The sequence below is a fragment of the Stegostoma tigrinum genome, chromosome 19, assembly GCF_030684315.1.
Source record: "Stegostoma tigrinum isolate sSteTig4 chromosome 19, sSteTig4.hap1, whole genome shotgun sequence".
In the NCBI taxonomy this organism is placed as follows: Eukaryota; Metazoa; Chordata; class Chondrichthyes; order Orectolobiformes; family Stegostomatidae; genus Stegostoma; species Stegostoma tigrinum.
In genome coordinates this window covers 32645056-32668466 of record NC_081372.1, presented here as the reverse complement: position 1 = coordinate 32668466, position 23411 = coordinate 32645056, and the positions used below count along the sequence as shown (strand labels likewise).

General features: G+C 39.0%; 1 protein-coding gene across 2 annotated transcripts in view; it reads left to right on the top strand.

The window, feature by feature from the left end:
* cse1l (CSE1 chromosome segregation 1-like (yeast)) overlaps positions 1-21893 on the top strand; it is a 41145-nt gene extending 19252 nt beyond the window's left edge. For both annotated transcript variants that reach the window (XM_048550034.1, XM_048550035.2), the window contains exons 10-25: positions 2098-2227; positions 2690-2755; positions 4385-4587; positions 4674-4758; positions 5100-5161; positions 7557-7693; positions 7968-8071; positions 9907-10004; positions 10537-10687; positions 11499-11707; positions 14832-14929; positions 15021-15106; positions 16229-16310; positions 18120-18266; positions 19535-19766; positions 21486-21893. In XM_048550034.1, the coding sequence (XP_048405991.1) occupies positions 2098-2227; positions 2690-2755; positions 4385-4587; positions 4674-4758; positions 5100-5161; positions 7557-7693; positions 7968-8071; positions 9907-10004; positions 10537-10687; positions 11499-11707; positions 14832-14929; positions 15021-15106; positions 16229-16310; positions 18120-18266; positions 19535-19766; positions 21486-21575 (1980 nt within the window). In that variant the 3' untranslated portion in view covers positions 21576-21893. The remainder of the gene's footprint in view (positions 1-2097; positions 2228-2689; positions 2756-4384; positions 4588-4673; positions 4759-5099; positions 5162-7556; positions 7694-7967; positions 8072-9906; positions 10005-10536; positions 10688-11498; positions 11708-14831; positions 14930-15020; positions 15107-16228; positions 16311-18119; positions 18267-19534; positions 19767-21485) is intronic.
* Positions 21894-23411: the final 1518 nt, after the last annotated feature.

Genomic DNA, 23411 nt, shown 5'->3' with positions numbered 1-23411 from the left:
AGAAATAGAGAACTCTGTTGTCATGAAATTTGAAACTCATTTGAAGTTTAAAAAGAATGGTGACGAAACATCTGAAAACTAACCTTGCAGCTCAGCGAGCAAACTCCCATCCAGAACCTCAACCTGAGGTACAAATCTTCTCAAAACTCGCTAGTTTAAAACTATCAAATTGCCTTAAAAACCCATGTGCTTCATTTATGTCTTTGGGGGGGAAATCTGCTGTCTTTACCTTGCCTGTCCTATTCATTGCTCTAGATCAGCAGGTGTGTGTGTGATTGACTTGCCACCCTTTTTTAAAAAAAAGCCAAACAGCTCCTTTGCAATCAACAGCTAAGGAAGGAAGAACTTTGTGTGCCTCTTTTATTTTACCCCTTTGCGGTGAAAGTTCCAGGAAGCTCACTCTGTACTAGTGAAAGAACAGCAATAAATCTCCAAGGGATGGTGTGTGGCCTGATGGAAAAGTACCGGCTTAATGTTTCTGTGCTGCCCCAGTCTTTTGAAATGAAAGGTCACAGGTTTGGAAGGTGCAATTGAAGGAGTCGTAGCATCTTGCATGAGGTGCATGTTCTTCCACTGTTTTGGTGGTGGAGGGGAGTACCTGTTGAAGATGGTGTGTAGGGTGCCAATCACGTAGCTGCTTTGTTCTGGGTGTTTTCAAGCTGCTGGCTTCTTGACTTGTTCCTTATAAATGGTGAATAGGCTTCCACAGAATTCCCAGGTTCCGATAAGCAGTTTTAGCCAGTTTAGTCTCCGGTTAAAGGTGACCTCCAGGATGTTGTTGGCAGCAGACTCAGAAGCAATAATGACATTGTCAGTTATGGGTAGTTGTTTAAATCATCTGTCTCATTGGCGATGGTTGTTGTTAGGCATTCATGCAGTGTTCATGTTAGTTGCCATTTACCAACCCAGCCTGAATGTTGTCCTGGTCTTGCTGCAAATGGACACAAACCAAGAAGTTGCAAGTGGTGTGCAACATTGTCCAGTTGCCAGTGCCTAACCCTAATTCCTGACCTAATGGAGGTAATTGATGAAGCAGCTAATGACAGTCGGCTCAAGGATGCTACCAGAGGAACTTTGCACTGATGTTCAGGGGTTGGGGTGATTGACTTCCGATAAATATGTTTTTCCTTTGTTACGGATGATTCCAACCAATTGAACAATTTCCCACAATTCCCATTGATTTCCGTTTTGCTGGCATTTCTTAACATCAAATGGCTCCCCTGAAGCTGATCAAAAAGTGGTCATCAAACAGTTATTTCTTAGTTCAGAATCCATTGGCTCTGGTGTCTTTTTTTCTGTGTTCCAGCAAAAAGTATCATCATGTATGCGACTCACAATGTGCTCCAGCAAAAGTAATTTTTAAAACAGCAGCATTTCCTTTAACATTTGCCTTGGTTTATAAAAATGTCTTATGTTCTTGTGTCACAGTTCAAAAGCACAGGTAAAAGAAATAAAGTGTGGTCCTTCCATAAAAGTATGTGTGTTGTTCATCTCTGTCTACAGTTGTTTTCTTTAATCTGGCAATTGTGTCTAAATTAACAAAAATCTATGTTTCCTATGTTATCTCCTAAGGCAAAGGTACTGCGGCAAAATACCTTTTAAGACAAGTAGGAGAGACACCTGATTCGTATTATTTTGGCCTGAATACAATGTTGATCTGATCCTGCAAATGTTGAGTCACTGCATATACTTTGAAGATAACGGCTCTTCACCATAAAATACTTGTTTCCACATCATCTTAAATAGCGTGCACATTTTTTTAATGTCAAATTTCATCTCTCAAAGCTTAATTCTAAAAGAAATATGTTGAAATGTACATTTAATCCATATCTTTAGATCATCATCTGTTTTTAGCTCTTCAATTTTAGGGGGGCAAAGCTTGTTTAAAGATGCATACAAGATATCCCTGCAAGACATCATTGGAATATGAGTGACCATGCAAATCTGAAATAAACTTAACTTTGCATGACTTTTTTTAAAGAAAAATTTACAAAGAATCTTTGACAGAGGAAATGCCCCTCGTCCTTGCTCCAAAATCTGGCTTCATTTTTTAATCCACCAAGTAAAATCTAATCTTCACTTCTCTTGTCTTTTTAGCTGGTAAGCAATGCTATTCAGTTCCTGGCATCTGTCTGTGAGAGACCACACTACAAACATTTGTTTGAAGATCAGAATACATTAACCAGTATTTGTGAAAAGGTTATTGTTCCTAACATGGAATTCAGAGGTAATTAATATCAGAGAAATTTATACTATCAAACACAAAGCATAATTGTTTGTGATGATTCCAGTGAAACTATTGAAAATGCTGATGAGTTGTTGAGAAAAAATTTGTTGGACAGCATTCATTGTTGAATTGTTTGGTGACCGTCATTAATTAGACAGAATAATAAACATGACCTGGGGCCTCCAGGATTGCACGAGAGAAAGTTGAAATTAAACAAGTTTATCTGTAATAACTTTGGCAATAATGTACTACATTGATTTCAGGAAATTGTGTGGCAATTCATAAAATGGCCTGAATTGTAACTTCAGAAAAAACTGTGGAATTGATTATGTTGTGTTTGGAAATGTGATTGATTGAATGAGTACCTTTGTATGCTGCTCACTGAATTGAGAGCTATCAAATAAAGAAATCCTGTTCGTGTTCATGTTACAAGCAGCATAATGTTGGTGTTATTGTTTTTAGCTGCTGACGAAGAAGCATTTGAAGATAACTCTGAAGAGTACATCAGGAGAGATTTGGAGGGATCAGGTAGTTTTATGGTTCTTGCCCTAATGAATGGATGTGGCTTTAAGCCAAAATGTTCCTATCCGCATTCTTGCTTTTTTGGCATTTGTTCAAAATTGCAATAAATTGCTGAGAGTGCGCACGCAGTGGCTAACACTGCTGCCTCACAGCACCAGGGACCCAAGTTTGATTCCAGCCTTGAGTGACTGTGTTGAGTTTGCATGTTTTCTCTATGTCTGTGTAGACTTCCTCTGGGTGCTAATGTTTCCTTCCACCATCCAAAGATATGCAGGATAGATTAATTAGCAATGGTAAATGTGGGGTCGTAGGGATCGGGCAGGTAGGTCTGCATGGGATGCTCTGCAGAGAGTTGGTGCTGACTTGATGGGCTGAATGGCCTCGATCTGCACTTAGGGATTTTATGATTCTCTATGAATGTCCAATCCACATAAATGTAGGACAAACCTAATCTAAACACTTAACACCCCACTGGCTTCCTACTAATCATGTAAAATTATACAACTCACTGATAATTCTGTTGAGCAACATGAGCTAGTCAGGAATTTTCTGATTTCATCACAGCCTTAGTGCAGACATGGACTGAAGCTGCATACCATTTGCAGCAAAGAGATATTTGACCTCATGTGGTACTGATGGAATCTAACAAGTTTAAAAATATGGAGGAATCTCGAATGGCCTAACAGGAATAAAAAGCTAGGCAAATGTGACTTTGAAACCTCAATTGATATTCATTGAAACTTTGCTAATTCACTAATATCCTTCAAGGAAAGAAATCTGCTGTCCTTTCTAGTCTGAACTAAAAACGCTGTGGAGCAATTAGAAATGTGCAGTCTTTACCACCAACCGAGAAATCAGGCATGATTATAGACATCCCACTGGTTCCAGGGGGAACTTCCATTGAGCAGATTAACTATCCCTGCATGCAGCTGACGTAAAATTGTGGAAGTCTTCATTGAACTTCGTAACAAGAATAAGGTTTACAAATGTTCAAGGCGGCCATCAGCACTTTTTCAGGAGAACTCAGAATATTAGATTAGATTAGATTCCCTACAGTGTGGAAACAGGCTGTTTGGCCCAACAAGTCCACACCGCCCCTTGGAGCATCCCACCCAGACCCATCCCCCTATAACCCACACACCCCTGACTATAGTCAGGTATTATCATCTACCATCCAAGAAAATTTTGTTTTTAAGTCTAATATAACTCAGTGAAATTATTAACACATGCTAGTTGATGCTTCCTGGAATTTCAAGTATCGGTAACATTTTTTCCTGTACCATTTTTGCGCTGATGTTAGCTGCAGTTACATTTACTGGCGGAATGCTTTAGTTCGATTTCAGTTGCTACAAAAATATTCACCTGAATGAAGACGTGGCACAAAATAGACATCTATTTCTTGAAGAAGCCATTTTAGGCTAATTGTTGAAAGTCTTTAAACCTTGAAATTGCTTAAAAGCAAAGCAGTACTTCACTTCTAGCCTTGTGATACTCATCATCAAGACGTTTTATTTTGATATGTATTTTAAGTTACGCATTTCATCAACTGCAAGATATTCATGATTTCTTTATTTCCGCCGACCTATTCCAAAAAACAATCTCATTGCCTCTGGTTTATTAACATTTTTTTCACAGACATTGACACCAGGCGAAGGGCAGCTTGTGATTTGGTGCGAGGTCTTTGCAAATATTTTGAAGGACCGGTAACAGCAATATTCTCTGGCTATGTCAATTCTATGCTGCAGCAGTATGCCAAAAATCCTGCCATTAATTGGAAACACAAAGATGCTGCAATTTATCTTGTGACGTCACTTGCCTCCAAAGCTCAAACTCAAAAGGTACAGCTTGTGTATCCTATTGAAACATTTGTTTTCTTCTGTCATGCTTTGTATGGTAAATGATGATGTTTTTTTTTAAATTTCAGCATGGAATAACTCAAGCAAATGAATTAGTAAATTTAACAGACTTCTTTGTTAATCATATACTGCCTGATTTGAAGTCACCAAATGGTGAGTTAACATATTGCATCACTAATTTGATTTTCTAGCTGAAGTGTCATGGTTTTACAAATAAAGCCATGAAAGAAAGCTTTCACTTGAACTTGTAAATTACCGGATGGTTAAAATATGTGCAAAACCCTACCTGTATAATGTTCAAAATCTCCAGTTTAACAGATGTGTTATATAGTCCTTCAGTTCCTGTGTTCTCTAATTTTTCATAGTCCTGCAGTGTCTGTAGGAATATATTTATGGAGTGCATTTACATTTTTTCTGGCATAGGCATTGTCATCTTTAGCACTTGACATGCATGATAATATACTTGATCTGTGTGCTTTGAATTCTGTTTACAGTGAATGAATTTCCTGTGCTGAAAGCAGACGGTATTAAATACGTTATGATTTTCAGGAATCAGGCAAGGACACTTAATTTTGTAGTTGTTATAGTTTCAGATTATCTGACTGCTGTAAAAATGTTTTGTAAAAAGAATAATGTCTGTAATCGTGAAACAATTGCCATTCACTCAATTGCAACCAGATATGTAACCATGTACTAAGTTGAAATTTAGCACATCAATGTATCTTCTAGATTCAGAGACATTTCCAGTATGGAAAGAGGCTGGTTGACCCACCATGTGTGCACTGGTCAACAAACATAATTAATTCCATGTTTTAGCTTTTCAACTATAGCCTGGGAGGCTTTGGCAATTCAAGTGAATACCTAAATATTTGTTAAATGTTACCAGAAGTTCTGACTCAACCATCTTTTCAGGCAGTGAATTCTAGAATCCCACCTCCTTTCAGTCAAAAAAATCCTGAACACACTCTTCTTAGCTTTTACCTTAAATCTGTACTCTCCAAAGATTTGCTGTACTAATTGAAGAAGTGCTTTTCGGTTCATCCTGTCTCTGTGCCTCATAATCATATACAGCGCTATCAGATTCTGTCTCCACCTTCATTATTCCAAGGAAGACAGTCCAGCTTATCTAATCTTTGTTCATAGCCAAGACCCTCAAACCAAGCATCACCCTGACAAATGTCCTTTGCACCCTTTCTAAGACAGTTACATCCTTCCTTTTAATGTGGTGGCCATAGCAGCATCTATTGATCCAGTTGTGGTCTAACCAGCATTATATACAGCCACATCATAACCCCCTTTGATCTTGTATTCTGTGCCTCTGATAACAAAAGCAAGAATCTCATTTGCCTTTTTTTTTAAAAACCTACTTGTCCTGCTACTCTCTCTGATTTTCTTTACTTTCTAGTGCCCTACATAGTTTGATTCCTCCAGAGATATTAGGAACTGCAGATGCTAGAGAATCTGAGATAACAAGGTGTAGAGCTGGATGAACACAGCAGGCCAAGCAGCATCAGAGGAGATAACAACATGTAGAGCTGAATGAACATTTCTGAAGAAGGGTCTAGGCCTGAAGCGTCAGCTTTCCTACTCCTATGATGCTGCTTGGCCTGCTGTATTCATCCAGCTCTACACCTTGTTAGTTCAGTTCCTTGCCTTGTTAGCCTCTTACATCACTTTTCTGGGTTATCTCTAGTATAGTGGCAGTGTGGGGTATGGCGAGGTAGAGGCCACCTGAAGGCTGGTTCAGCAGAAGTGGGAGGAGTGTCAGCAAAAGTCCAGTCTAACAGAGAGGATGTCCTTTAGTAGAGGGAGTGGAGGTGAGGCAGAGAAGGGGTAGTCAGAACAGGGTCTGGGGGAAATGCATTTGAAGCTATATGAGATAACTATGGGGTCTGTTGAATGCAGAGAAGTTAGATTGTGCATTTAATAATCTAATGTCTCCTAGTAACTACTAAACTTAAATTCATCGGAACACTCTGAATTCACTAATGTTGTTGGAGACTTCTGGAGAGTTCCAGGCAGGCCCAGTGGGATTTTTAATTTCTCCAGGCAATTCCTTCAGTCTGGAATGATGAGGATTCTGCAGAGTCCCCATCTACGCTGGAATAACTGCACGACCAGTGGAAAGTCTCTAAGCTGTGAGTTCAAGAAGTGACTGCATCCTTGTTGGGCTTTCTGCGTACAGGCTGAAAAGTTCTTCATGCAATTTGAGTTTTGTTCTGTCCCTCCCTTGCATGCTAAAACAACCCAAGTTAATGTTTGGGTAGTTAAAATCCCTTACTTTTACTGCCTTATTACTTCTTACACTTGTCTGAAATTTGATTACATATTTGATCCTGTAGCCCTCTCTGGCTTTTTGAGGCCCTTCAGTACGAACCTAACACTGTGTTTGCCCCATATGACCTCATTTTCTAATCCTGTTCACCCATCCCCTTCAGAATGCCCTGCAGCTGTTCCATGATATCCTTACTATAAAAACAGAAAATTATGGAGAAGTCCATAATGCCTGTCCCTATGCAATGAGAAAAAGAGAGCTAATGTTCTGAGTTCAGTATAACATTTCATCAGAACTGCTTGACATTCTAGACCCCAGCACCTGAAAGGCAGTACACAATCCTGGAATCATGTCTCTGGCTGCAAAAGAACTTGTCTATTCTCTTTACCAAGGAATCCCCTCCTGTTATTGCTGATGTACAATTCTTCCTCCTCCCTCAAGCAGCAGGGTCACCACAGTGCCATGGCATTAATTCCGGCTGATCTCCACAGAGGAGCCACAGCCCATTTTCCAAGGCTAAGAAACAATTTGCAAGCAAGGTGCACTCAAGATTTGCCCCCTACCTCCCTGGTCATGATTTTAAATCTTCTAAAATTTGTTTTGGCATTTTTGAAGTACTTTTTATCCTCTGTCTTTATCCTTTCCGTATGAATTAATTTAAAATTTGCATTTACAGCTTCCGAAGGAACAGCTTTTGATGTCCCTCCCGTTGTTAATTAACCACTTACAAGCAGAAAACATTGTTGTTCACACATATGCAGCCCATGCTCTCGAGAGGATATTCACTATGAGAGGACCCAACAATACCACTCTGTAAGTATTTCTTGCCTGTCTTCAATTTAGTGTCAAAAATAGAAATTGTTGGAAAAGCTCAGCAGGACTGGCAGCATCTGTGGAGAGAAATCACAGTTTCACTTCAGGTCAAGTGACTCTTCCTCTATTTTGTCTGATTTACAGCAACTACAGTTTGTGTTTTTTTTTATTTCAATTTCGTGCCCTGTCTTAGTTATTAATAATGCATAGTTATTCAGTAGGCCAGATGCTGAAAGGTATCGGATGTTTAAGGGAATTTTTTGTTTATTTTCAGAATATCTGCTGTGGAGCTCGCCCCTATGGTTGAACAGCTGTTAACAAATCTTTTTAAAGCTCTTGCTTTGCCAGGGTCTTCTGAAAATGAATATGTCATGAAAGGTGAGAATGCTTTATCAGTGGGTTATTGGTTGACTAGCTTTAGATCCTTCATTACATGACATTAAGACAATATATTTGTGAGCAAAGTTTTGCTTTTCCATATCAAGGGAAGCACTTATAAATCAAGTGAACCTATTTTGATGAAGTAAGGCTGATTAAGCATCTCTTAAAGTAAAATCCATATTCCCGTTATAATTCACCACCTTTAGTATCTTTCCAAGCTAAACAATGTTATTACTGTAAATGCCCTCTATAAGGCATTCAAAAACATCTCCAAATTCAGCACCATTTGCAACTGAATGGTGAAGATACTGAAGCAGTTCATATTCAAATGCAGCAAGATTTGGACAGTATCCACCCTTGGGTTGACAATTGTCAAGTAACATTTGTGCCACTCAAATGCTAGGCTATGACTGTCACCAACAAGAGACAATCTAACCACCAATCCATGGCATTCAACAGCATTACCATCACTGAATTCCCCCACTATCAACATCTGGGGTGGGGGGCGTGGTGACAGAGGCAGCGGGTGGTTACCATTGATGAGAAACTTCACTGAACTCACCGCATAAACACTGGCTTCAAAAGCCAGAAGCTAGGAACATTGCAGTGAGTAATTCACCACCTGTCTCCTCTAAGCCTGTGCACCATCTACAAGGCACAAGTCAGGAATGTAATAGAATATTCCTCACTTGCCTGGATGAATGCAGCCCCAACAACACTCAAGAAGCTTGACACCATGCAGGACACAACAGCCTGCTCGATTGGCTCTATATCCGTAAGCGTCCACTCCCTTCGCCACAAATGTTCAGTAGCAGCAGTGTGTACTGTCTAGAAAATGCACTGCAGAAGTTCACCAGAGATCCTCAGAGAGCACTTTCCAAATCCACGACCATTTGCACCTAGAAGGACCAGGACAGCAGATATGTTGGAATCACCTTCAAGTTCTCTTCCAAGCTGCTCACCATCCTGATTTGGAAACATATTGCCATTTTTTCACTATTGCTGGGTCAAAATGCTGGAATCCCCTCCCTAATGGCATTGGGGGTCAACCCATAGCAGGCAGACTGTAGTAGTTCAAGAAAGCTGTTCACCACCACCTTCTCAAGGGCAACTAGGGAGGGGCAATAACTGCTGGCCAGCCAGCAACACCCATGCACCACATATCAATTTTTTAAAAACTTGCATCTATCTGACCGCTAGCTGAAGATATGGTACCATTTGACATGTGATCTAATTTCTCCTGAATGATGATGTCCTTCTTTTCCCATACATCTTATTTCCTTATTCAAGATTTTAGATCCATTTCACTCGAGTAAGATGCAATATTTCCAGAGTTCCTTCACAGCATGCAACTTACCTTTACTTGGGAGCCTAGTTGTAATAAAGAAAACATATGAGATTCTCTGATCAACCTCTGCTTTCCTTTATAGTTATGTAACCATTTTCTGTTAAAAACCGCAAGATCTGTGGTTGCTGTAAATAAGGAACAAAAATGGAAGTTGCTGGAAAATCTCAGCAGGTCTGGCAGCATCTGTGAAGGAAATAAAGAGTTAATGTTTTGGGTGCAGTAACCCTTCCTCAGAACAGATGGTAGCTGGGCAAACGTCACTTTATATGCAGAAAATAGGGAGGGGGGTGGGGTAGTGAATAAACGAAAGGATAGAGCCGAGTTTCCTAGCCAGACATTACCAACTCCTTCGTCTGTCCAACTGTTGTTCTCTCTTTAGGCTTTAGGAAGTTAGGTCAGGATGCCTGTTTGTCCATTTCACAAGACATGGATGCATAGTTTGTGGCAAGAACATCTTCTAAATGTGCTCTCTTTCTATTGACAGCAATTATGAGGAGTTTCTCCCTTCTTCAGGAAGCAATTGTTCCTTATGTTCCCACACTGATTACCCAGCTAACACAGAAGCTGTTACTTGTTAGCAAGGTGAAGTACCCAGTTACTAATTTCATATTATTTGTTTACTTTCCATAAAAGTAAATGTGTGTTTTAAACCATTTTTTGTGGTCTAAAGTAACATCAATACTATTGTCACTATTTGTTTTAATTTAAATTTTTTAAAGAAGCAGTTCACTGATAAGGTTACTGAATCACTGTTGCTGTTTTGCCGAATTAGTATCAATAGCGTTGAGTTATTATTTTGGATTCTGTCCTTGAAATGGACTTAATAATTTGCCGTAGTGCTGAATGAGTGATATATTGTTTGAAGTTCTGTCTTTTGGTTGAGGTAATAAACCAAGGTCCTGTCAGTTCGCTCAGGTGAACATTTAAAGATGCCATGCCACATACTGAAGGAGAGCAGGTAGCTCATTTTGGCTTCTGGTCAGTGTTTTCTAGTCAATGAACATGAACAACCACACATTATCTGCTCATTGGTTAGTTTTAAATGTAAACCAAGAAGGAATTTGTATTCATGTATTGGTATATGAACATTGACTTGAATTTGATCTATTTTTAGAACCCAAGCAAGCCGCACTTCAACCATTATCTGTTTGAGTCTCTTTGCCTATCTGTACGTATAACATGCAAGGCAAACCCTGCCACTGTGAGAAGTTTTGAAGAGGCTCTCTTCCCAGTTTTCACAGAGATTTTGCAAAATGATGTGCAAGGTGAGCCCAGTTCGAAATAATTTCACTGACCACACAGTGAAATCATTTTTGGCTTAGTGTTTTTGACCAAGCTGAATTAAAATGGAGAGAAAAGCAAAGTGACAAGGATCAGAATGTGATTGTATCTCACGTAAAAACTCATTAGTTAACTCGATGCAGGCTACAAGATCATCCCAAGAGCCGCCTTGATTTGTATATCTGTCCATAATTGTGGAAACTCACTCAACCAATCCAGAATCTGGCCATCAGGGTGGTGAGAACAACCTTTTGTTTGTTATCAGTGATCTGCCCTCCAAATATTTTGGTGTTAAAAGCTACAGTGAAATATTCTGCTACAACACCCTGGTCTGTTGAGCTGAAGCATCTGTATGACAAATAATGCCTGTGAGGTCAGATGGAATGCAGCTTGAGTGTTGGAAAGGGGAAATGGTGAAAATAAGCTGATAGTGAGCCAACAGATTTTGATAGTCTGCTGTGGTGTATAATTTCTGCTGATTTTAGCCCAATTAGGAAACATCTTTAAGGTCCCTTTACACCGGGAGAAAATCAGACTAGCATGCATAAGCATTCTTCATCCATTTCTCCTCAAATGTTTCAGCCAAAGTTGTAAGATAGGTGTTAGACTTATTGGTGGAACTCCCAAGAGACAATTCAGGCAATCAAGTGGGGACACAGGGTTTTCATCAGATTTTGTTTGTTCACGTGTGACGCAGATCAGTACTCATTGAAGGCAATAGACTTAAATGTCAGGCCTTTATACACTTCAATACTGACACTTCTTTCTTTTGTCTTTCTATTTTCTGTATTTTAGAATTCCTTCCTTACGTGTTTCAAGTGATGTCGCTGCTCCTAGAAATATACAGTGCTGATATTTCTCCATGTTACATGGCTCTCTTCCCACACCTGTTACAGCCGTTGCTTTGGGAACGTGTAGGGAACATTCCACCTCTTGTCCGATTACTTCAGGCTTTTCTGGAGAAAGGAGCAAATTCCATTTCTACAACTGCAGCTGACAAAATTGTACGTGTAAATATTTTTAAAATTACCATTATTTAATCAGCTTTTGTCTGATTTAGGAAATAGTTGATACTTGGGAAAATCAAAAGTGTCAGCTTGAAGTGTACAATCATTTTGTAAGTTTTTAGGAATCCGTAAAGGTCAATGGCCTAAGATCTAAGTCTCAACTCCAGCAAAAGTGTAAAATTGCAATAAACATGAAAATCAGATGAGGATTGTTATACGCTGTAATTTTAATATCACCAATTTTACTCTTCTGGCAGAGTTGTCAGTAAACCTACGCAGTTAAGTTTTCATAGCCATTTGCAATACATCGGGATCTAGATGCTGCTGCTAAATGAACCTGCTCTGTTGTGAATCATCTCTGATTTTTTTTGATTACTGTCTTCTTCACCAGGGCAACAAATGCTACTTCATCTCGGGAAAATGTTTTTAATTTTGGTGACATATTCTCCTTTTGCTTTGATGTTTAGTAGTTAGTACAGACTGCAGAATATCAGTCCAACCTTTTATTTTTCTTTCCAACCCTGTGCCATTTCAATATTAGATTAGGCATTTGACATACCTTATTTATATGTTGTGACAATTAAGGGATAATTTATAACTTTAGTTATAGTCATATTGTTTCAAGGGTTCACCACAGTTGCCAGTGCTTGCTTCAGTAATAAGATCATGGCAACAGGATTTGAAGCCTATTTTTGTATCTTCTAGAAAAAAGTAATGTGATCAAAACTAAATTTACTACCTTTTGATTTGGATACAACTTCATTTATTTTGACAATTTTCAAGAAAGCCCCAGGCACCATGCTGGCACTCTGGTTAAATATATTTGTTCCACTCTTTGTTTCTGTTCAAGATTGAGAAGTTTCCAATATGATGATATATGCCAAGTGGTAATTTTATATCAAGAACTAAAAGGAAATACTTTGATTTCACCATCCACATTTCTATTGCACTTCATCTTGAAAGCATTCCACAACTGATCCTCCTCAGCTGCCTGGAATAGCCAGAATTATTCAACCCTTGGACTGAAGACATTTTCTTTTCCTCTTAATCCTAAATAGTTGACCCCCTAGTCTGAGATGAACACCCCATGTTAAGTTCAAGTTAAGCACAATAGAATTTTGTATGTTTCATTGACATAACCCCTCATTCTTCAAGGGAACACAAGCTTAGTCTACTCAATCTCTTCTTGCAGAATAGTCCCTTCATCTAGGTTATCAAGTCATGATCCCCAGTCATCTAGTGAACATTGGTTGCCTTCCTGTATCAATCAGTCCATTTGCTGACCATTCACCACTCTCCTCTGAGAGTTTAAATATTAGTTTCCCCTTTTGCTGGTATGTTTCGGAACTGATCTGATGAATGCAAGATGAAAGACTTCTGACAAAATGTGTTGTTTTCTAAACATTACCCAAATTCTGTACCACCAAATGACCAGTTTTAATCATTTTAAATTTTGATAGCAGAGTTGCATTCTAGCAAGCAGTTTTAAAATTTATATTAAGCAGTGCTAAAAGCAATTCATGCATTTATTAAAGTTAAAAAAGAAATGCCTTGTTCAGTAACAATCATTGATATCAGACAGTCGTGGAGGAATCATGTATTCACCAAACGGAAGATTGTTGAAACACGAGATAAAATCATAAAACTGGGGTATTTGACCATTTTGAAACCAAAGAAGAAATGCAAACATTTCATAAATTCTTGACTCCACTTGACAGTATTAAAATGAGCATCTCTGAGGTGTTACATGACAAGCTGACAGTTGGGGAAGCAACAGTACTGAGTTGAGATAATAAGTTGTAGAACTGGATGAACGCAGGCCAGGCAGCATCAGAGGAGCAGGAAAGCTGATGTTTCAGGTCTGGACCCTTCTTCAGAAATGGGGGAGGAGAAGGGGACTGAAATAAATAGAGGGAGGGAGAAGTGATGATGGAAGGTGGATAAAGGAGCAGAGAGGTGGAGAGAAGATGGACAAGTCAAGGAGGCGGGGATGGAGCCAGTAAAGGTGAGTGTAGGTAGGGAGTTGGGATGAAGGTTGGTCATTTGAGGGAAGACGGACAGCTCAAAGAGGCGGGGATGAGGCTGGTAGGTAGGAAGTGGGGCTGGTGGTTGTCAGTGAGATGGGAGGAACGGATAGGTGGGAGAAAAGACAGACAGGTCAGGGAGGCGGAGACGAGCTGGGCTGGTCTTGGGGTGAGGTCAGGTGTGAGGTCGTTTTGAAGCTTGTGAAGTCCACATAGACACTAATGGGCTGCAGGGTTGTCAAGCGAAATATGAGGTGCTGTTCCTGCAGCCTTCAGGTGGCATTGTTGTGGATTGAGTTGGTTAGGCAAAGAATCAAGAGTTGAAATGATAAATTGCATCTGGACAGTTACATTATCCATGCGCAATATTGGTATCTGATGGTAAGCAGGATGTTGAACCGATATGTTCATTGCCTTCATTGTTCAGTCCTTTTGAGGAGACGAGTTGGGACGTCATGTTGAGTTTGTACAGGACATTAGTGAGGCCTGTTGTGAAGTTCTGTGTGAAGCCCGGGTGACCCTCTTAAAGGAAGGATATTATTAAACTGGAGACGGTTTAGAAAAGATTTACCAGGATATTGCTCAGAATGGAAGGTTTGAGATATAAAGATAGACCAGAAAGGCTGGGACTTTGTTCACTGGAGCACATGATGTTGAGGCATAACCTTTTTATGAGATTTTGTTTTAAATCATGAGGGCCATAGATAAGGTGAATGACAAGTATCTTTTTTCCTAGAGTGGGGATTCAAAACTAGAGTGCGTATTTTTAAGGTGAGAGGAGAAAGATTTTAAAAAGGACATGAAGGGCAACTTCTTTTGCACAGAATGGTTTGTCAGTTGAATGAACTGCCAGAGAAAGTGGTGGACAAAGGTACACTTATAATCTTTAAAAGACATTTGGATAAGTTCATGAATAGGAAAGGTTTTGAAGGATGCGCGCCAAGTGTAACAGGTGGGACTAGTTTAGTTTGGGAACGTGGTTGGCATGAGCTAGTTGGAACAAAGGGCCTGTTTCAGTGCCGTATGGCACTGTGACTTGAAGAACATAGGTGTCGACTGAATTTTCCTGACTTGCTTTGTTTCTGTCCTCATCATAGCCAGGATTGCTTGGAGTCTTCCAAAAGCTAATTGCATCTAAAGCCAATGACCATCAGGGCTTTTACCTGCTTAACAGCATAATTGAGCACATGCCGCCGTAAGTATAGATCTACTTTGCACAGCGTTTTGGGAATCTGTATTTGAAGAATATGTGATCATGGATTGTTCTTGTATTTTCTATCTGTCAGTGATGCCATGCATCAATATCGGAAGCAGATCTTCATTTTGCTTTTCCAGCGACTTCAAAATTCAAAAACAACCAAGTTCGTCAAAAGTAAGTTTGTTTTGTTTTTTTTCCTTTTCACTTTCTAAGCAAGCACCTCATTAAAATTTTCCAAGATGATTTGATTTTTTTTCCCCCACTGTTGAGCAAAGTGTCAAGCTACTTTGTTCTTCCAGCCGGGTGATTTCATGGTTGAGATCAGGAAATTCTCAAATAAGAAGAGACTAAACGTGTTATCGACAATAGGTGTAGGAGTAGGCCATTTGGCCCTTCGACCCAGCACCACCATTCATTATGATCATGGCTGATCATCCACAATCAGTATCCTGTTCCTGCCATATCCCCGTAACCCTTGATTCCACTATCTTTTAAGAGCTCTATCTATCTCTTTCTTGAAAGTATCCAGAGACTTGGCCTCCACTGCCTTCTGGGACAGAGCATTCCATATATCCACCACTCTCTGGGTGAAGAAGTTTCTCCTCAACTCTGTTCTAAATGGCCTACCCCTTATTTTTAAACTGTGTCCTCTGGTTCTGGACTCGCCCATCAGCGGAAACATGCTTCCTGCCTCCAGAGCGTCCAGTCCCTTAATAATCTTGTACGTCTCAATCAGAGCCCCTCTCATGCTACTGACCTCAAGTGTATACAAGCCCAGTCGCTCCAATCTTTTAACATTTGATAGTCCTGCCATTCTGGGAATTAACCCCGAGAACCTTTGCTGCACTCCCTCAATAGCAAGAATGTCCTTCCTCAAATTTGGAGACCAGAACTGCACACTCCAGGTGCGGACTCACCAGGGCCCTGTACAGCTGCAGAAGGACGTCTTTGCTGCTGTACTCAATTCCTCTTGTTATGAAGGCCAGCATGCCATTAGCTTTCTTCACTGCCTGCTGTACCTGTGTGCTTGCTTTCATTGACTGGTGTACAAGAACACCTAGATCTCGTTGTACTTCCCCTTTACCTAACTTGACTCCATTTAGATAGTAATCTGCCTTCCTGTTCTTGCCACCAAAGTGGATAACCTCACATTTATCCACATTAAACTGCATCTGCACCACTGCATCTGGATATTCACCACTGACACTACGAATTGGTTCTCTAGTATGATATGATTGGTGTATATTAGGGGGATCTTCAGTTTATTAATTGCTTTTTTTTAATTTTATACCTTAGGTTTCTTGGTGTTTGTGAATCTTTATGCTGTGAAATATGGAGCAATAGCATTGCAAGAAATCTTCGACAGTATACAACCAAAGTAGGTATATTGCAGTTTAAATTTGAGAAATGAAATTTCCTCTTGCAGACATTTTTCTTGTTGTAGCTGTTGTATGGAACAGTTACTATCCGTTCCTTTTAACCCAAATTGAAACACTTTTCCACCCTCTTCTTAGCCTTGTATGCCTTTGCCTCATAATTGCCACATGACAGTCCTTTTTTTCCCACAGTAAAATGAACATGATGCATAACCTTCAACTTTTTTGCTTATTGCAACCAAGAAGTGGCACCAACATTTACTGTAAGTTTACATATATCGGTGGCCAATTAGAAAAATGTAGAAAATAAGAAATTGAGTCCATCAGTTTTAACCACCAGAGACCACCTATAGTTGTTTCCCATTTCATTCTTCTTCACTTTAATCTCCAGAGAATTGTTTTATTAAAATTATTGCTCACCACCCCCAAGAATCGTCTTTCATTTCTGTTTTTGATTGGTATCCCATGTATTATCATCCATTTTAATGATAGAATATTAAAGCACAAAAGCGAGACTGTTTAGCCCAGCACATTTGTCTGTGTTTCTCTCCTTCCTGCATCCAATGCCATGTAGTTCTCTACCAGAAAAAAAGGGTAAATCTAATCTCTTCAATTACTGCCCATAGCCTACTTTCATTGATCAACACAGTTATGGAATGAGTCGTTGATGGTCCTGTCCACTGCCACTTAATAAAATGGTCGCTGATGCTTAGTTTTGGTTTCACCAGGACCATTTAGCTCCAGATTTCATTACAAAATGGGGCCAAAACAAAAATAGAAAAGCTAAATTCTGTAGGTGAGGTGAGGGTGACTGTCAAAGAGCCCTACTATAATTGAAATCATTGCACCTCAGGAAAATCTATACTGGCTAGAGTCTTGTTGAGCACATTACAAAATGGTTGTGTTTATTGGAGTACCTAATGGCAATTTCTGATATAAACTCTCATCAGCTGCTACATTGATGACTTTCCTTTGAACAGTGTCAAATTTTGAATGTTTTTTGATAACTGCTTTGAGTGTTCAATTCCACTTTTCACTTCTTATTTTACGAAACGGTCCTTGCTCCCAAGCAGCAAGAATTGGACAGATTCTGACTTAAACATACAAATAGCAACTAAATTGGGCCACAAAAGTGCTAGGCAATGACTGTCTTGAATAAAAGCCTGACTGCTTTCCCTTGATGATATTAAATGGCATTATCATCACTGTATTCCCCATTAAAAATTATTTTGTCATCTTCGACTAGAAACTTTAAGTCAACCATATTATGGCTTGAAGAATATGACTGGGTATTTGGCAGAGGATGACATCTCCTGACTCTTGAAAGCTTTTCTGCAATCTACAAGGCTTACATCAGAAATGTGATGAAGCACTTCTCACTTGCCTGAGTGACTAGAGGTCTAACAGGACACTCCCTAAACCTGCAACTGCATCATGTAAAAGGATGTCAGCAGACAGTTGGGCATACCATTGCCTAAAAGCTATGGATCATTTTCTCTTGGAAATCTATCACTGTTGAGTCAGCATCCTACAATTCAGTATCTTGGATTAATTTCAGTACACTGGTAGCAGCAGCTCAAATGAGCACGCTCAGTACCACTGTGTCAGAGGCATTTATGGCTGACCAAAAAAGTAGATCTTGCCAGCAACATCAAATATAAATTGTTTGCATGCTTTTCCAAATATAATGTTCACATACAAATTTTGAGAAATAATATCACACTACATAAATTGTGTTTCTTCTAAATTGACCCCTCTTCCTCTTGTTTATTTTATTCTTAACTGACATGCCGTTGTATTTTTTTTTGCAGAATGTTTGGTATGGTTTTGGAGAAAATTGTTATTCCAGAGGTTCAGAAGGTGTCTGGACAAATTGAGAAAAAGATTTGTGCAGTGGGAATTACGAAGATCCTAACAGAATGCCCTTCTATGATGGACACTGACTATACTAAGCTATGGTAAGTTGAAACGTCTTTTTATGGAATGAGAGTTTGTTTGTTTAGAACTTACGGTCTCTACAACTCTTCGGGGAGCAGAGTAAGTTTATATTCAGGCTCCTTCAAAGTTGGCATGGTCTTGGTCTTCCTGAAACTGAAGTGTCTTTTATGTGATTTTTTTTTAAGAAAACATTCATTCAGGAAAGGTGATCATTGCTGGCAAAACCAGATTTTGATATTAATGTCTAATTGCTTTTGAGAAAATGTTGATGAGCCACCTTTTTGAACCACAGCGGTCCTTCTGGTATAGGTACATCTATAGTGCTGTTGGGGAGTTCCAGGATTATGACCGAGTGACAGTGAAGGAATAGCAATTATAGTTCCAAATCAGGGTGGTGTGGGGCTGGGAGGGATTCTTGCAGGTGATGGTATTTTATGCATCTGCTGTCCTTGTACTACTTGGTACAGTTTGCAGGTGGCAGCAAAATGGAGAATATTCCATCATGCTCCTGACTTGTGAAGTAAGTGGCCTGTGCATTTATTATTTGGCAGTTAATTAAGTTGGAAAGGGAAATGGTAATACAACAAATTCTTAACTAGATGACTCACAAGAAACCCCATTTGTTAAATGTTGCAGATTCTTTGTGCATTGATTTCAGATAAAGTGTAATTGGAAATACTGGAAACTTTTTAAAGTCTTTAACTGGGGACTAATTTCATTTTAGAATTAGTATCAATTATCCATTTTACGTTGCATTCATGCATGTCTCCTAGTTTAATGCTGTAAACTCAAGACTGTGCACTAATCTCAAGTGGCTGAAATTCTGTTGAACCTGTCAATCTTTGCAACCTTGGAGATACTAAGAACTGCCGATGCTGGAGTCTGAGAACACACAGTGCGGAGTTGGAGGAATACAGCAGGCCAGGCAGCATCAGAGAAGCAGGAAAGTTGATGTTTTGGGTCTGAACCCAAAACGTTAGCTTTCTTGCACCTCTGATGCTGTCTGGCCTGCTGTGTTCCTCCAGCTCCAAACTGTGTAATCTTTACAACCGTGGTTTATCTAATGTGAAATGCAGTTGAATGATAGTGCAGACTTTTTTATTGTAATTCCCCAGCACTTGCAATGTTGGGGGTGCAGGATGAAGCAATATACTATTCTAAAAATTTTCCTTTTCAGGTTCTGAAAATAATGTGTAGTTAATGGCTGTTTAACTCATCATTAATTATCAGTAATGCTTTAACCAAATGTTGATTGTATTTATTCTCCCAATCCGTCCTCTTGGAACAGGACTCCTTTGCTCCAGGCTCTTATTGGATTATTTGAATTGCCTGAAGATGACAGCATTCCTGATGACGAACATTTCATTGATATTGAAGATGCACCAGGCTATCAGACAGCTTTCTCCCAGCTGGCATTTGCAGGAAAAAAAGAACACGATCCGGTCGGTGCAACAGTGAGCAATCCAAGAGTTCATCTGGCCCAATCCCTTCACAAGCTGTCCACAGCATGTCCAGGCAGGGTAGGTATTAGAATTGTACATTAAGGAAGACCTGCATAAAATCGATTTAGACAGGACGGTGTTTTTCCAAGATATGAAAGGGGCTTTTGCTGTCATTCTGAGGCAGCAAAGCCACAAAATGGTTCCAAAGTTATTGGGTGCCCAAGAACCTCACCATTTTGTTTCACCCATGGAGAGTATTACCCCATTTTGTCACTTAAGTGATTTGGATGTCAATATAGGAGGAATGGGCAGTTTGCAGATGTTGTGAAACGTGGAAGTGTTCAGAATATATTTATAAGAATGTTGCTAGGGTTGGAGGGTTTGAGCTCTAGGCAGTGGTTGAATAGGCTGGGACTACTTCACCTGGAGAGTCAGAGACTGAGGGCTGACTTTATAGAACTGGATAAAATCATTGAGGGATGTGGAAACAGTCAATAGCCAAAAGTATTTTTCACAGGGTAGAGGAGTCCAAAATTAGAGGGCGTAGATTTAAGGTGAGAGGGAAAAGATGCAAAAGATACTTACAAGGCAACTTTTTCACAGAGACAACACATGTATTGAATGAGCTGCCAGAGGAAGTGGTGGAGGTTGATACAATAGCCACATTTAAAAAGCTTCTGGACGGGTACTTGAAAAGAAAGGATTTAGGGAGATATGCACCAAATGCTGGCAAATGGGGCTAAATTAATTTAGGATATCTGGTTGGCATGTAGGAGTTGAGTCGAGGGCTTATTTCTGTGCTGTACAATTCTGTGACTGTATAACTATGAGTAAACTGCGTCCCAGATAATTTAGCATAAATAACCTGTCAGGAAATGACCGCCTTGAAAGATTAGATTTGAACCTCACCAACACGCGAAGTAAGTTCAATGCATACATCATACGATGCATACTTGTATTTATATAATAAAATTATTTGTAAAATAGTTGTGCTTTTCACAGTTTTGCTTAATGAGTTTAAACTTTTAACAGGATGACAGATACTACTTTTCACTGGGTATGTGGCTAAATAATGTTGGGTAAGAACTATGAAGAAATTGTGTTTGATTGCTTGGGCTATCTTGTTACTGTAAGCCAACAACTGACTTGATTTAAATGGCGGAGTGGACTTGATGGGCCAAATGGCCTTACTTCCACTCCTATGTCTTATGGTCTTATTACTCTGAGTAAACATTTTTAATCACATTTAACTGAATTGACTTCTAGAAATTAACCATAATGTTGCACGCAGTTCAGTTCTCATTGTGCTGACTGAATGCAAAGGAATAAAGTTTACAGTTGAAGAAAATGAAGGCCAAAGTTTGAGTCGAACAAGTTTGAAAATTGTCTCTGGGCCATTGGTCACTTCTCTAGTTGGCCTGATAGCTTTACCAGTCAACAAAGGATGAAAGACCACAAAATTTCCAGTTCGAACTCACTGTCTGTACTTGGGTAGCTGGCATCAGGTATTGTAATGGCATACTGTTTCAAGGTATAAAAATCATTCATTAAGCTCAATTTAAGGAATGATTTTATTCTTTATTGTTGCACAGAAAATGCTGTCATTGTTTGAAACAAAGTTGATGTACTTGCTTCCTGAGATGAAAAAAGGTATAACCCAGTCAGAATAAAGACGAGATTTGGATTGAGTAAAATAAACAGCGTGAACTTTTAATGTACATCAAGTGAAATTGATTTTATGTTAATTGATTTAATTACCCAAAATAAGATGATTAATGTAATACTTTTCTCCCACAGGTGCCGTCAATGATCAGCACAAGTTTGAATGCAGAGGCTTTACAATATCTGCAAAGTTATCTTCAGGCTGCAAGTGTGCAGCTGGTGTGAACCTGTTGGGTTGACTAAAGACATTCTTTAAAGGTTTTTTGCCATGTGTGCTTGCACAGTGAACATCATTTGATTTTGTACGCAGTAGGAATAAACCTGGAAGAGTAGTACCGGCTCGCAATGATTATGATGATTTCTGTCTCAATCATTTTGGTCCTGTGTAGGCTTACTGCTTGTGATCTCTTCCTATCCACCTTCTGCATTTTATTTATGTTTCCTTATTCTGACTGCAAAACCTGAAATAATAAAGCACTCACAGATGCATTGCCGTGTACAGTTACTCTGGTGTAAAATAAAATAGATAATACTAGAACTTGACATTTGCTTTTTTCATTTTACACATTTCATATTTGTTGCACAGCAGTTCCTAATATCCCAGTTGTGAACAGCAAGTTAATGACCAGTGTGTCCTTTGGTTGTACTATTCTGGACACTGATATTACTTGCCATTGACCTACACCATGTGTATTAATAATTACCTTCCAACTGTCTCTTTTCCGGTGAGAGAATATCCACCCTACACAATAGCTTATCATAATTATCTGAAATGCATAACTGAGTTAATAAACCTACCAACATTAACTACTTGCAGCTCCAGATTCAAGGACGTAATCAGCGATAAGAGATGTTGAATATACAGGTATTTTTAATCAGCTATTTAGCACTGTATGTTATAAAATGGTAGAATGCAGGTTTGTAACCATTGTGCCTCAGTGTCTTTCTGTTACAGGCCACTGCTTTGTTGTTGGAGGGTTATGCTATGCTAAAAGTTAGATTTGAAAGAATTCTTCCCTTTTTTTTTGTATAATGACCAGTACTGTTATTACAAATCTACATTCTACTATGTGATGTAATGTGAGATGCAGATACAGTCACTTTTATAGTTAAATGTTTCAGATAAACTTGCATCAGGATCACCAGATTGGATTATGATAAGCTATTGTGTAAGGTGGATATTTTCTCAACTAGACAAGAGAAGGTTGAAAGGTGATTCTGTAGGTTAATGGCAAGTAATATTATTGTGTCCAGAACAGCACAATCAAAGGACACTACTCGATAAGTAAACTTGAAAGTAAAGTGCAGAAACAATATTTCATGCAGTTAATCTGTTGAACAGATCCTATATTGATTTACTCAAATGCTAATCAAATTTCTTTTCAAAAGTAACTGAAAAGACTACGTGGATAAATTTAAAGAAATGAAAAGGTATGTATGATAGAATAGTTGGGATGCACCAGGCAAGTGTTGATTTCTTTACCCCAAAATTGTCCAAGACATGTTTTCCCTCATGTCTGGGTCTGTTGTAGAGTAATTGACATGAAATTGATTATAGTGAATCACAACAATTTTGTCCATGCACCTACCAAATTGTGGAAGGCACACTAAGTGGACTTGGCTGTTTCGTTTTTAAATTTTTATGTTCCTGTAATAAAGCCTCTTGAAGAACCTTTGGAAATTGGATAAACGCTGATTTGAATTGGAATAACCATGTAAAAGTAGGATAAACATCATGAGAGAAGGCAGTTGAAACAAAACACAATTATCTGTAATCCTCTGTTTGCCCATTGTACCTATTGCCTTGTCTGACATTGATCATCTTAATCATCAGCATTATTTTTGCCAATATGTTCCAAATGTTTGTTTTCTTATTTCTGATATGTTCATGGGAAATAAATTTAGTTTAATAGTAATCAGCTATTGAAATAGCTCAGTGTTTAAAATGTTTCAATGAAATGATAAAGTTTTTAGTCACGAGAACATTGAAAGTTTGCTAAAACAGAATCATCCAAACTACAAACATTAGCCTCAAGCTGTTAATTCTACAGATTTACATAC